Source organism: Amaranthus tricolor, chromosome 2 (genome assembly GCF_026212465.1).
Source record: "Amaranthus tricolor cultivar Red isolate AtriRed21 chromosome 2, ASM2621246v1, whole genome shotgun sequence".
NCBI lineage: Eukaryota > Viridiplantae > Streptophyta > Magnoliopsida > Caryophyllales > Amaranthaceae > Amaranthus > Amaranthus tricolor.
This window is the reverse complement of record NC_080048.1, coordinates 37,769,641-37,783,310: the sequence shown is the minus strand read 5'-3', so window position 1 is coordinate 37,783,310 and position 13,670 is coordinate 37,769,641. Positions and strand designations below refer to the sequence as shown.

Below are 13,670 nucleotides of genomic sequence, written 5' to 3'. Positions count from 1 at the left end.
TTATTCAAAACATAAAGTTGAGTTCATGATATAGTATTAGTATACGTGTATAATGTGATAAAAGGTTGAATTCAACTCTTATATATTCACTTCAACAGAGTCCGTACGACCGTACTCGTGTGAGAGGACATGACATATGGACAAAAAAGTTAATATTAAACCTATGCTCGAGTTGGTTTTGTGACAATAATTTTATGCACAAAGACAACCAAAGAATGTGCAATAGTCATATTAGTACATCAAGGATTACACCTTAAAACTTCTACAATATCTTTACAAGAAAAACTTTCCATAGTCTCATTGCAGCATGAGAATGCCTCCAAAGCTATCTTTCTACATCATCGATGCTTTACACAAGCTATCTTTCTACAGAATACAGACCAAATGGGAACCTTGATCACTATCTCCGCGCTTTCTCTTCCTAGGCCAATCCGACAAGCTTTTCACTAACCTTCCAAAATCTCCGCGCTTTCTCTTCATCACTAGCTTCTTTGACAACTGATTTTCAAATGATTTCGAGCTGTTGTTTTGTTGGAAAATAACCCACATGTGATCCCACGTCAAAGAATTAGAGACTTTGACTAATATATATACTTGATGGGCTACTCCTAATACCTATTGATTTTAAGATGGAATCTCATCGGGTTTATGTGTAGCGAACTCTTCTCTTATTCGGATTTTGTTGTGTACAAGGCCGATAACAAAACTATTATGTTCCAGTTCCAATAAACCCCTGTTTTGTCAAGCATGGATCACAGTCCACCTGTCTTTGTAAGCCTTTGCACCATTGCCTTCACCTCCATCTATCATTGGCGAGGTGTTTAAGCCCTCTGAATTTCCTCAAATCTCCAAGGTTAGCTTTTGGAGGTACATTCCCTGCTAGTGTCCATTTTCACATAACTAAAAAGTGCACGTGATTTAACAAGTCATTTTACTATAGTCCATTATAACCCAAAACCAAAGAACTATAAATCTTTGACCCCAACAAAATAACTAAATGTATGTCTCAACAAACACAATCACTATTAACAAGCATGTCTTCAACAACACAAAGACATGGGATTGAAAAAAGGCCAAGTTCCATTACTTTCAAAAGAATATGATTCAATTATTTATACAAATTACAGAATATGCAATGAACAATTACACAAGAACATTTACAACTATTGACAAGAAAAATCAGTATGTAAATTCCATCCAAGAGTCTTCAAATTCAGATTCTTGTGGCATTATCAACAAATCTTGACAAATATCATTTCCAGAGAAGGAAATAGTTTCAGCTCTTGGAGGCATAAGTGAAGAACAACACTTTTTACACACAAAAAGAGGAGGAACTGTTTCTGTATCTTCAATCCCACTACATCTTGTATGTTGCCAAACTTCACATATATCACATGAAACCATTCTTTCCCCATCATCATCTTTTGCCCCACATGAACATTTTACCGTCCAATTATCAGGTCCGCCCACGAACTGCCACTCACTATTCGAGTCGATCCCTTTTCCTCTGACCCAAATTTCAGAACCCGATTCAAGAGCACCGAAAATTACCTCTTCATTGTCATAACTTTCCATTCTATCTATGCTTGTTACCATATAGCTTTCCATGATGCAGTATGTGTCTCGTAGTGCTTGCTGAGAAGCGGCCTTTAGGTCCCTAACCGAGGCGTGTAATGGTAGAACAATCAACTCACCAGGGGAATGATTGTATGATGATTCCATGTCTGAAGTTGGTAGGAAATGGCATATGAATCTGAGTAACTGATCATTTTGATCTTTGAAAGGCCATTCCTTTTCGAAGTGTTTGCTGTCTAATGTTACTCTGACCGACAAACTAGAGATTTCTGATTCCGGGAGATCAAATAACAGTTGTTGGTATAAGGTGTATATATCTTGATAAATGGAAGATCCTGATGTTGGGGTGATTGTGATAGGTGGGTTGGGATATGATTTTTGTTCCCTAGGTTTTTCCGGTGAAGGCGAAGGCTCACCGACTTTTTGGATGGTGTAATGTAGTATTCTGTTCAACGGGTCGATTCTACGTCGTACTATGTGATCACCCACAATCACATTGTTCATGGATTTCAGCACAAAATCTAGCAGTCCTGTATCTCCGATGTGAGCTCGAGCTACATCTCGAACTTCTTGTCGTGTCATTCCTTTGTTAACCGGTTGACATTCCCTATTTGCTTTCAGGGTGTTGACGATTATATCAGCTGTAAATTCTAGTCTTCTCTTGGGCCATCTGCTGTCCAAACTAGCTACTAGAGATGTAAAGTTTCGGCATTTCACAGGCTTTGCTTTGCTTGAGCAAGTCTGCCTATTTTGTGCACAACTTTTTGTTGGGAATGTCGGATTTTGAGGTGCTGATGCAGACGGTATCACTTTCGTCGAGGGAAATTTGGTTGTCGGAGAAGTCTTAGACGACTTCAAGGTCATTAGCATAAACCGAAGGAGATCTTTGAGTGTGATGAGACTCGTCTTGCTCAAATTTCGGTAGGAATTTATGATCCGTTTTACATCTGCCCACTTATTTGTGTTTTGGGAATTAGAAACCAGGTCATCGAGTGTAAGTGAGCTTAGAACATCCAACGCCTTTTGGAAATGGTGCTCCTGAACCCCGAAGCTTCCATGACAAAATTTGTATCCCCATCTACCGAACCATGTATGTCCATATGCAACACCGTGGAGTAATCGAAGATCCATCGATCTCTTCCTCGATGTATCCTCCACTGATATCTTCCTACACAAAACAAATGCTATACGCATTAGTCATTTAGAATTTGCGCGTTGTGAAGACTTTGTCAAATTAATCGGCATTAACACAAGAAGTCGAGCAGAAATCTGTTTGGCTTGTACAAATGTTCTTACCTTGTATGAAGGTTTGTGCATACACGATCCCATAGATCCATGATTTCTCTTCCGCAAAGATATTTGGAACCTCCTTCGATTCCATTGATACATAGGATATGCCCGAAACCATTGCAATGAATCATTCCATGCAGAAGGTGTGTTTGAAGCTCAAGAACCTCACTGTTCAATGGCTTGTTCCACTCAGAATCTAAGGGAATTATCATGTGGTACTTCCTTCTAGATAGGTAGTGATGACTCCATCCTAAGTCGACAATGATCACAACAAATAATTCACAACGTTGGTCAATATCATCATCATCGTCATCATACCCAGTGTATCCCACCCATAGGAAACTATGATTAGGATCTGAAGAGTGAAAAAAGGCAACAACCCATACCCACAAAGGAGGATGCAGCCAAAGAGTCCCTCGACTCCTTGGATTGGTAAATAACACTAGCCAAATCTTAAAAAAGCATGCTAAGGAACCATCTATAACCAAAACCACAAACTAATTGCTATAACACTATGAGAGCCTTTCACATTAGACGTGTAGACGCTGAACATACCTCACATACACAACACTAAATATTCCACCTGAAACGAGGGGTGTATATGATTAAAACCCAAAACCTTCTATCAAAAATAGACCAATTCCTCTGCTTAGGCTCAACTTTTTCACCTTTCTCAGTATTAACACATGAAAAGAGAACATGAACAACATTCTTGATGAGGGTCTACTTCCTCTGTTCTGAAATAGTCACACCCGATTGTGACATGTTGTGTGGAAAAATATCACTAGCAGTAGCAGGTATAAAAAACAAGAACACCCAACCATTCAAGAAGCAGACAAAGATCAAACAACATAGAAAATCACTAATTCCTCCAGGACTGAATAAAAATGCACTAATTCCTCATGAAACTACATTTTGGATGATGCTATATTAACTGATACCTAAACAACACACAAGATTTGATAAAAACAAGAAAACCCAACAATTCAAGAACCAGCAAAAGATCAAACAGTTGGAGAACTAATAAATGAGCACAAAGATTCATTAACCTAAACCCATTTTCAAGAATCAAAAACTAGACAAAAACATTGATCAAAATCAAGATTCAGTAATTTACCAGTACAACGACAAAGATCACAGAAGGGGTTTTTGGAAAGCTTGACATCTTCTTCAATGGTGTAAAGTGGAATAACCAAATGTCTGCTTTCATGGACAAGAAGAGTACACCAAACATTCATAGAATTCAGCTTATAATCTTCAATTTCAGCACATTCTTGAAGAAATTCCCTGACATTATCTCTGAAAGCTCCATTTGGTTGAATTGGACACCCAGGATCACAGAATGTGTTCAAATTAAACAGTTTTGGAGCTCTTTTTTTCTTCTTTAATGTCTTTAAGATTGGAAGAGACATTTCTTTCTGGGTTTAATTTCTTGTTCTTCCAAGAATTTATTTCTTTCTGGGTTTCTTGGAATCTCGAAGAAGAAATGAAATTCAGAAGAAGAAGAAGACTGAGAAGTTTGTTTTGATGATCTTCACTTGGAGTTAGTTAAATTCGTTACATAAGTTTGTTTTGAAGTTTGTTACTTGTTGTACTGTATTTTTTATTTTAAAATTTTAATAATTAAAGTTGATTTAAAAATTCAACAAAATGAATTTAAAATATAATTTAAAAAAAAAACTATTCGCATGTTTAGGCGGGCATTTGGTAGATTATCTCACATCCGGTTAATTTTGATTTTTGAGTATATGTAAATATTTGACAATCTGAGTGGGTCAATTTTGAATAGCTGTAGGTTTGAATACAAATTTTAATACAATTTTTGTAATGCTCTTATTAATTTCTTTTGATGAAGGGTTATTTTAGAAGGATAGGAGATTTTTTTAAGGGTAATTCGTAAAGGAAGGATATAAAAAGGAGGCAAATTCAAGATTTTAAATCGAAGTTTAAATAGTCGTTGTACTAGCAAACATTATAATCAAATATTGATATACTAACAAAATAAATATATAAAAACAAATTAAATTTTTGAGTTTTCATTTTTAAATAGTTAAATTAAATAATTGTTGAGTGTTGATTAATTTGTAACTAACATGAAGATCCAAAGTATAGACCTTGCGATTTTAACATACTACTTAAACCACTAAACTATACTTGATTTGGTGATGCATTGATGTTCAGTTTACCATTATATTACAATTAAAAATAAATAAGCTTGGCCAAAAAAAAATAGTGATATAATTTTTTGCGAATTTTATTGGAAATTAATGACTATTGAGTTTAGTAGGATGATTTTGACTTGATTGAAGAAGTGTTACAAATATGAAACTAAAAGATGTGAATATGAATAAATAGAACAAAAATAGAATTTTTCATAGGTGAAATAAATAAGATCTTACTCTCATTTAGTGACAAAGTTAACTTGTAAAAAAAAATTAAAGTGAAATAAATTAGATCAAAAATTTTAAATTATTTATTAGTAAATTTGAGATATTGATAATTGAAAGTAAATATGATTCACCTTATATATTGACAATTGTTAATACAAAAGTATTATATCAATTAACTAAAAATAGAGAATAATATTACGTAAATTTTAAATTGAGTTTGTATATCATAAAAAAAGATATAGATATTATGCAAAAAAATAAAAAAAAATAAAAAAAAAGAAAGAGAAAAGAGAGGCAATAAGAGATTTACAAAGCATAGGACATGGATTCCATTACAATGTAAAAGGGAATATACAAATTACAACCACTAAATCCATGCATGAAACTTTACATCTTCTCTATAACAGAATTTTATGGACCTTCAATTACATTACATCACCCAACAACCTCCCATGATCTTACCAACAATTCTCGGGCCTCGGCCCATTAGTTATAGGGTCCATCAACGCAACACGAAGCCAAATTCATCGTTAAATCCTCACTAATCAGTACTACTCAGATCCGCTCATTTTCCAATATAAATGTAGCAAAACAACTCGGACAGAGTGGTAGTAGTTCACCCATGCTACATCGACACTTAAAAGCAAGTTTTTTAAAAGAACAAGAAAAAAAAAAAAGAAAAATCAAGTTAAATGTGGAAAAACTCTTGTGGGGTCAATTTAGACTATATGGGTATTAGAAATTAGAAAGTATGATCATCATCATCATCATTCATCAACCACGCCTAATTCCATTGAAAAAATTGAAGTCATGATGTTGAACTTTGAGTTGCTTAAGCCATGAATCAGCCACACTTGAAAGTGACACAACTCTATCATAGTCCGCTCCGGCTCGACCCGAGACCCATAAAGTTCCTTGCATTTTGTAAGTAGCAAGACCAAATGAAGGAAGAGGAATACCTTCACCTTCCTTTCTCGTCTTTATCCATTCCATATCATCATCATCATGGTCCATATCTACATATTTTTATTGGTACACTTTAGTCAACAATTACATATACTTTTGAAACAAAGTAATGTAAACACACACACCTCCCTCCTCAGTCCCTCCTCAGATCCTAATCATAGCTTCTATGAGCATAATATACAATACACAATGATGATTATGATGAATCATAGTCATCAACCCAGTATCCGCACAACTTAGGGTCCGAGGGAGGAGGGTAGCGAACATTCTGTGAGCGGGATATACGATATACACATGAAAATTATGATGAGTCAGAGTCATCAATCCAATATCCCGTAGGACCCACACAAGTCAGGGTCCGAGGGAAAGGGTAGCGGAAATATCATACTCATGCCCCTCCAAGGAGAGGGCACGGAAATGCATATACTCATTTTATCCCCAAAAGCATGATGATTATGAAATTAGGAATGCGAACACAAACATCAAATTTCAAAGATAAGAAAAAGATGTAACCTTGGAAAGAAGATGAAAGGGTGTGGTAAGTCAAGAAACAAGCAGACAAGTCTTTAATGGTTCTTCCCATTGGAATGTGATATATTGGGTACCTACACCAATGTTGACATTTTTTCATCATTCTTTTGTTAAATAAATGCTACTCTACTTTGACTGGTTCAATTTACTTACCTAAACTACTATGCATCTTGTGTAATCTTACCAAAACTATTGTTCTCTCCATCCCTTTGAGTTTACACCATATGACTTAAAAAGATCACATATTTGTGTCGTATGGTACAAAATCAAAGGGGCAAACAGAGTAGTAACAATCACCTGAAGTTCTTTATTCGTGAATAGTAAAAAAGTCAAAATGGCGTAACTAAAATATACTAGGCTCATATATAATAAGACAATAAAAATAAAAAGATTTGAATTATTAATTCTAACTTTATTTGAATGAATTCTAACTTCCTTTTGGAGGTGTATTAAATATTTGGTCATTTGTTGAAAAACTAATTATTTTGACAAGTTAAAAGAAAACAAAGCCAACTAGAAAAGTAAATTGAAGTATAAAAAGACACACTTTTATTGAATAAAAGTATAAAGACACACAAATTTTCATTTAGCGAATTAAAAAAAGAAATTGTAGCTTTTGGGCAACTATTAATATTAATAGTATTTATTAATACTTGTATCATTTTGAATAATGATGTCATTCCTCATTCATTAAGATTCAATGCAGTTCTAATAAAAATATCTATTTCTTTTTTATAAATCAAAAACATCAAATAAAATATATTAAATATTAAATAATCATAATAATAATAATAATATAATTATTCAAATTTCGAAAACAACCTCTAGGTTAGATTATCATTAATAAGAGTAAGGTTGCGTAAATGCGACCCTACCAAACCCCACCCTAAGTGGTAGCCACTTATTGTCGTTGGGATAATTGAATATATTATTATTATTATTATTATTATTATTATTATTATTATTATTATTATTATTATTATCCATATAGAAGGGAAAAAAGGAAGTGATACATACCAGGCAACAGCCATCCAACTAGCTGGAGAAAGATCAACACTTCGTAATGACATTAATCCAGGATATCTACGAGCTAATTCAGTTATCTGAATAATAGAGTCAAAATTTGCATTAAAATATGTTGCAAGATATTCTTTGGAGATCTAGTCTTACCCCAAAAATTGCTAAATAATGACTTGGTCTTAAATATAATCAAAATAGAAAATTTTAACCATTTATAATGACTTGGTAACAAATATAATCACCTATATGTCCAATATTCTTTTTCTTTCGGGATTAAGACTCTGCCATTATTATTGTTGACTGATTTTGCTATGTGTTCTATTTCTAAATATCAAATTCACATGTTGAAGTGTCGCAATACGACCTGGTAACCAAAACTGACTATAACTCGACTCGAGCGAAAAATAAGTCGCATATAACAATCAGATCAGATCTAAAAGATATTTAGATACACACAAGATGCTATGGATCACATAATCTACATGAAAATGGAGTTAAGATGAGTGCAATATGCATTAAGGGCATGTGGTCACTAACTCAAGCATGTGTAGTTATTCTAATTATATCTTGACACGCACACTATGATATAATGCTATTACCATAATCACCCACTAACATTGAAAACTTTTCAAACCCCATGTCCAACACACACCTTTTCTAACTTCTATGATATTGGAATTCTATTTCATTACATTTTCTTCCTCAGTCGCTTTCAATTTGCCTAATTAAACCGTCGATTTTGGATTGTCGTATTTATTTTGGCTCATTTTCCTAATTGTTTTCTATCACAATATTCAGTTGAGAATTTTGTGTAAATATAAATCTATGAGACAAAAAGATCAAGTAAGGACTAGAAAAGTAAAAAATGGAATTATTTGGTTCTAATTTGTTCCTTATGCTGTAAAAGCCAAGATTTTTCCTGCTTCATTAAGTACTAGTGTACTACCTTCTTCAAAGAGACAGATGTCACTCATCACCCATCAAATCACAAAGAAAAGAGGAACAAAACGAAAGATGTATCATGCACACACCTTCAAGAACAATCAAATAGTATTGACAACATTCAACCTAATCACAATATTTCATCACAAATCCCGCCTCAATCTTTTAAGACTAAAGCTTTAACATTGTCGTTGTTCTGTTGAACAAGGCTGCATCGTATCACATCAACCCCATTGTAAAGGTTTTCAAATTAAACGAATTGCTATTTCCCGCCTTTTAAAGGAGTAAAAAAACTGCATTTTAGGCTATGTCAAGGGATATCTTACAGTTTTGACCGATATTTAGATGATAACTTCATCACTCCCGTTATTGCATTTACGTTCTTTTACAGCGATCATGACCGTTACCGCATTTTTACACGATGATTGTAGCTCCTATTTAAGCGGATTTTAAAGGATTGAACATATAAATATTTTATTTAAAAAAACAAATTCATATAAACAAAAAGTTCAAATACGTGATATAATGAGGCATTTTAATAAGAAAATATACCTTGTCCATAAGAGGAACTCTAGCATAAGGAGTTGATCTCTCAATGTATTGACAATAAAGATAACCTAAACGATCATTCAATTGCCACATACTTTCTTGCTCAAACCCTCCAGATCCGGATCCGGATCCTTCTTCCGAGGAGCATCCATCCCATCTCCATAATTCACTCTCATCACTACAAGACTCACTACATGAATCTCTCATCTCACCATCTGCAGAATCTGTATATTCCCTGAAATCCAACATAAACCACCAATCAATAAACACCTCCCTGAAATATCTCTACTACAAAATCTATCCTTTTTTCAATTTAATAATACTACATACAAATAAAAAAAATATATATTCCCAATCCAATTATATATAGTGTATCCATTTTCCATAACATCAATAATCATACTCAATTAATTAATAAGATATTTATATACACACAAAACCCAAAATTGAACTAAACCCAATAATCATACTCGGCTAATCGAAACTGAATATGACTCGACTAAAACATAATTGATAAGATATTTGTCTACACAAAAAACCCGAAATTAAACTGACCCCAATAAACATACTCAATTAATCGAAACAGGATATGATTTGACACGAACATAATTGAAAGATATTTGTGTACACACAAAACTCGAAATTGAACTTGTCCCACCTACATGTATACCTCTAATAAATACATACACTATTCTTTATTAACATAGAATCAAAGATTTAAACCTGAAAAGAGGAGGAGAAGGAGAACTGGTGAAAATCTGGATAGCAGATAGAGAAGGAACATAATATTGAACAAGAGTTTCACCACTATCAGCAAGAATGGGAACACCTGCACCATAAGCACTCCATTCATCATAACATTTCCAAAGATCAGTCAATCTGAAGAACTCCACATTTTCTCTTTCCCATGGATGCCATAGTTTATTCAAGCTTCTAATCTCTGACTGCAAATTTTGAAAATTATGATTCAAATTAGATAAAGATTAACAATACCCAGAAAAAACCCAGATCGAAAATGTTAAAGAAAACAAACCTTGGGAAGGGATTGTGAAGAAACAACAGGAGTAGTGCAATGAAGGAAACAATCCAAGTTAGAATGCATTGATGGGTTTTCCATCACCATGATTAATTGATTGATTGATTGATGAATGGATAGAGGGAGATGGTGATTGTCTCCCTAAATTCAAAAAAAAATATGAAAGGTAATAAGAAGATAATCAAAACAAAGGAGAGAAATTAGGGAAAACGAGATTTTCGGATGAAAATAAGTGATTAAAAATGGAAAAAATCAGCTGGATTAGGAAAAAATTGCTGACAGAAGACGACTAGTAGCGTAATTCCAGGAAAATCCCACTAAAATTGAAAGGAAAACAGAAGGAAACTTAGAGATTGAAAATTGATTTAGGTATCTTAAAGTTAAACTAAAAAGAACATGTAAAAGTCAAGGAAAAGAAATTTGAAAAAAAAAATTTCAATGGAATTCAGAGTCTGACATTGATGAAATTGATGGGAAAGATTGAAAAATTGCAGGAAAAAAAGGGGATTGAAGATTGAAGATTGAAGATTGATTTGGGGATTGAAGAAAATGAAACATGGAAGAAATGGGAGAAGGTTATAAGAAAGATGTGTTATGATAGTAATGGGATGAAGAATTGAGGAGTAGATTTGTGTCATTTATTGGTTTCATCTGTCCCGTTCTAAGTTTATGCATTATTTAATTCCACCTCTTTCTTTTTTTATTTAGATTTAGAAGTAGTAGAAGTATATTAATTTTTAATAGAGTTCTTGTATTAAATTAGAATACTTGTATTATAGTTAGTCTCTCTGAAAGACGTTATTTTAAACTCAGCTCATTAAAGATTAATATATATTTATCGTATTCTTAATACCTACTTACATTATCCTTATTGCTTACTTTTGATATCTTAAATGTCTATTTTCGATATCTTAAATGTCTACTTACATCATTTTTAATGTCTACTTACAATATTTTGAAGAATTTGTGGTTGTATTAAAGTACTCGATCCGTTTGTAAAGAAATTTTCATTTGTCATTTTAGGGTGTTTTATTTGTTATTTCCCTAAAAACATCTTTCGATTTATATCATAAATTTTGGACAAAAATAACATTATTCATTCTCATTGTAATATTTTAATAATGGTTATAGACCCCATACATCTTCTACTAACTTCATTTTAACATTTTTATATTCTTTATGGTTTTCAAATGATAAAAATATTTTTTTATTAGTTATAATATTTTTTAATATTCATAGTCTTCACTTTTTCCTCCATCAAATTATTATTTAATAAAATAATATATTTACTATTTAAAAACTTATATTTTTTAAAACCCGTGAACATTCCTTGTGAAAACTTGAGTGAGTATTAATTAAATTAAATTAAATTAAATCAATAATTTTTTTTATTTTTGTGCTTGGTAAATAGCTTTTTAGTTGTTTTTTTATTGACTTAAGACTTTTGATTTGTTAAATGGTTTTTTCATTGACTTATATTTGTTGGTTTACTTTTTCTTTAATAAACAACCAAAAGTGAATACCTGTTTTTACCAAATATTTTCCTAACTAGTGAAGGACCTAGTTAAGCACCAGGGGTTATGGAACCCCATTAAAAAAAATAAAAAAAATTAATAACTAGGGCTCGAACTCGAGACTTGCTACCAAATGTAAATAACAAATCCCAGTTTAATACCATTAAAGTGGCTATAGCATTTACTTTTGATAATTTATAACTTTATCATTGTTAATACTTTAAGAAAGCAATTGCAATTAATAACTATTGTAAGAAAGAAAAACCATTTCCTTCCTCTTAGACCATTGACTTTATTTTGGTGTTTCCTACATTGGTGTTGCCGACTTATTGCGTCATATTTACACCATTGATGTTGGCTACCGCATTCTAAGTTTTATTGCTGCTATTCGTCTATTCTAGTCGCGCACATTTGGCCTCTTCTACACACTACAATCCTCCCATAATTAGGTAAAGTATTGAAATTGAATTAAAATTTAGAATTTAGTTTAGTTTTGTATTATGAATCTTAGTATAATTTGATTTGGGCATAATTTTTTTTGCTTTAAATTATGATGTATAATTTCAATTTTATCTGTGTATAATTTAGTAGAATTTAATAATAATTCAGTTTTGTATTTGTGTATTATTTAGTTTAACTTTAATTTTATTCTAACACGCCTTTATTAAGATTGCAATCCCATGTTTCGAATCTTAAGTCTGCCACTGTTCCTAACAAGCTAGTTTATCTAGCTACTTGGCTAGCTTAAAAGCCAATAAGAATTCAAACATCTATCATTTTCAACTTGTTAAACAAATTAATAACCAACAATCTATAGTCATATGTCAAACACCTCTAAATTTAAGGGAGCATTTTTTTATGGATCTTGTTAACAAACGCCCTGAAATATTCGTTAATAGGGATAAAATTAAATCATATTTATAGAATTAGTAAACTAATGTATTTTAAACTTTTAATTCTATAAGTATTAATTGTATTACCTAATATAGCATAAAATCTAAGATACGTCACCAAATCACGCGTTAAAAATGTTATATCATTTCTATGTATTATTTTATTTTCTAATTTACTCTTTTTAATATAATTATTATTCCTATTAACAAATGCATGTAGGGCTTTCGTAAACTTTTTCCTATATAAATAGTGTAAATTGTCCTCTATATCACAGTGAATTTTGCTTTTTAATAGAATGTAATAAAGTGGCGGAGATTATTTATAAATATAGAAATGTAGTAATTGATTAAGAGAATACGTCTCGACTAAAAATTTTAACATAAAAATAAAAAAGTGATAAAATAAGTTTGTACGGTGAATTGTCAATAAAAATAAAATTTGACATACTCTTTCATATTTTTTTTTAAGTCAATTTATTTTTTCATTACAAGTTAAAATAAATTTATTAGAACATATGAATACCAATATGAGCAATATGCATTAGTTACATTAGTCCAAAACTATCATAAAATTGTGAATTACCATTAATTTTTTATATCAATTGATATAATTAATTGTTTAATTTTAACTTTATATGTGTTACCCCAACATTGTAATTATAATTTTATATTATTATCTTAAAATATTACTAGAATAGTCAGGCCTTTCCCATTTTGTCAACGAATTAAAAATACTTTATAGTAGTAGTTTGTCTCCTAATTGATTGTCAATTTTTTATTTTAGTTTTCTAATAATTTTATACTCCTTTCTATTCTTTTAAGTTGTCTTATTTAGTTTTTTAACACTATTTATAAATCACTTTTAATTTGTATTTTATTTTTAATTTAGATGTTATTATATAGCCAAGTGAGATCTTGTTTGATTCATCTCAATGTAAATTTTATTAATATCAAATTTTTATAA

At 31.7% G+C, this 13,670-nt stretch overlaps 2 protein-coding genes across 2 annotated transcripts; both read right to left on the bottom strand.

Moving 5' to 3' along the window:
- Positions 1-663: 663 nt before the first annotated feature.
- Positions 664-4,487, bottom strand: LOC130806239 (PHD finger protein MALE MEIOCYTE DEATH 1). The gene is made up of 3 exons (XM_057671246.1): positions 3,983-4,487; positions 2,872-3,115; positions 664-2,743 (listed from the first exon to the last, which is right to left on the bottom strand). The coding sequence occupies exons 1-3, from the start codon at positions 4,275-4,277 to the stop codon at positions 1,180-1,182; spliced, it is 2,103 nt and encodes a 700-aa protein (XP_057527229.1). The 5' UTR covers positions 4,278-4,487; the 3' UTR covers positions 664-1,179.
- Positions 4,488-5,560: 1,073 nt separating this feature from the next.
- On the bottom strand, positions 5,561-11,008 carry LOC130805963 (uncharacterized). Its single transcript, XM_057670826.1, has 6 exons — positions 10,297-11,008; positions 9,987-10,207; positions 9,267-9,498; positions 7,770-7,855; positions 6,735-6,826; positions 5,561-6,271 (listed from the first exon to the last, which is right to left on the bottom strand). Exons 1-6 carry the CDS (start codon positions 10,384-10,386, stop codon positions 6,030-6,032), a joined length of 963 nt encoding a protein of 320 aa, XP_057526809.1. The 5' UTR covers positions 10,387-11,008; the 3' UTR covers positions 5,561-6,029.
- Between the last annotated feature and the right edge of the window lie 2,662 nt (positions 11,009-13,670).